This window comes from Chrysochloris asiatica, unplaced genomic scaffold (assembly GCF_000296735.1).
Source record: "Chrysochloris asiatica unplaced genomic scaffold, ChrAsi1.0 scaffold00125, whole genome shotgun sequence".
NCBI classification, from domain to species: Eukaryota; Metazoa; Chordata; class Mammalia; order Afrosoricida; family Chrysochloridae; genus Chrysochloris; species Chrysochloris asiatica.
In genome coordinates, this window is record NW_006408643.1 from 7941481 (window position 1) to 7942931 (window position 1451).

Here is a 1451-nt window from a genome sequence, read left to right on the forward strand (position 1 = left end):
GGGGCTGAAGCTGTGGGCTCACCTACGTAACTCTGGGCCTTATTTATACCCACATGGGTGAATTCTCAGGAAGAACGTATTTTCCAAGTTTTGTCATGGAATTTGTCATGACTTAGTCCTTTTTTATTAAATGTAATTAAAATCTGTATTATACTTAAACATTCTCATTTCACTTATAGCTGCGTGTGATGGGTTGGAAGACCCTTAATGCTGCTGTGGGTGGACAAAGCGGCTGCAGCAATGGTCTCAAACAGCACTGCCTGTGAGGCCTGCCCAGCGAGGGCAGCACACTCGCTGTCCCACTGGACACAGGGCTGTGACGAAATGAAGCCAGTTCAACAACAACACTTTCCTAGCACTTCTGCAATGAACATGTCTTTCCTTACCTTGGATTCCTCCAACCCCACCAGCTTCGTTCTCAAACCATAACATCACTAGTTCCTAAACTTTTAACAAGACCACCAGGTTCTCAAGTGTGAGACACATTCACAATTCCATACCCTGTGAGTCCAGGAACCAGCGTTCTCTCCCGAGACGCCTGCCCTCCGAGCACCAGCCCCCCGACCCACACCCAAGCTCCACGTCTACCCTCCTCACAGCGTCCTTCACTCGCTCACAGCAAGCTCCTGCCGGCTGGAGTCCGTCAACCATGCACACCACCATTTCCAGTAGGTATCTGCAGCCCAAGAACTGCTTCCTGACAGTCAGTGGCTGCCCGCTTGCCTCTACACAAACCCCGAGTAGCCAGCCTAGTTCAGACCACTTGCCACCACTGTCTGCTCCTCGTGTCTCGGTCACACTAACTCGCCCACCACACTGCTTCCCTCGGCTTCGATCATCTAAGGAATGGATGGTGTAGGACTCCCTGCTGCCTCCGCAATGCACACACTCGATGGTCCCCAACTGGAAGTGTCTCTCCACGCTCAAGCGTACTGCGTGCTATTGGGCCCACACACCATGCACGAAGCTACGTCAGATGAGTTTCCTTTCCAAGCAGTCTCCACCGCCGCTTGGGTTGGTTCCTTTTTATCACAGGGACCCTTGGAGGGAGGCAGTGGTATCTTCCGTGGTGCTGATGGCAACTGCTCAGTGAGGAAAGGAGCTGAGACCCTTGTCACGGTTCTAATTTGCATCTGTACATCATCTCAATGAAATGGTTTGTCATGCAATTTTTAAATGACTTATCTGTATGTCATCACAAGAGGGACTATACTAAACTCTTATAAGTCCTATATGATTCTGAATACAAAAAGACCTATGAAGGCTGGAAGTGGGCTGAGGTAAAAACATGGCCAAGAACAAATTTTCCCACTGAAATGCAAGCTAGGGAATGGTAAGACACTGGTAGTGGTTGGTGTTAGGTGTCACTGTGTTGGTTCTGATTGAAGGTGTGGTTGTTGTTGTTGTTAGGTGTCACTGAGTTGGTTCTGACCGAAGGTGTTGTTGTTGTT

At 49.3% G+C, this 1451-nt stretch overlaps 1 protein-coding gene across 1 annotated transcript in view; it reads right to left on the reverse strand.

The window, feature by feature from the left end:
- The window catches only part of LOC102839863 (zinc finger protein 420-like), a 60184-nt gene that overhangs the window by 2918 nt on the left and 55815 nt on the right, over positions 1-1451 (reverse strand). The window contains exon 5 of the mRNA XM_006869064.1: positions 598-939. Coding sequence (XP_006869126.1) covers positions 598-939 — 342 coding nt within the window. The remainder of the gene's footprint in view (positions 1-597; positions 940-1451) is intronic.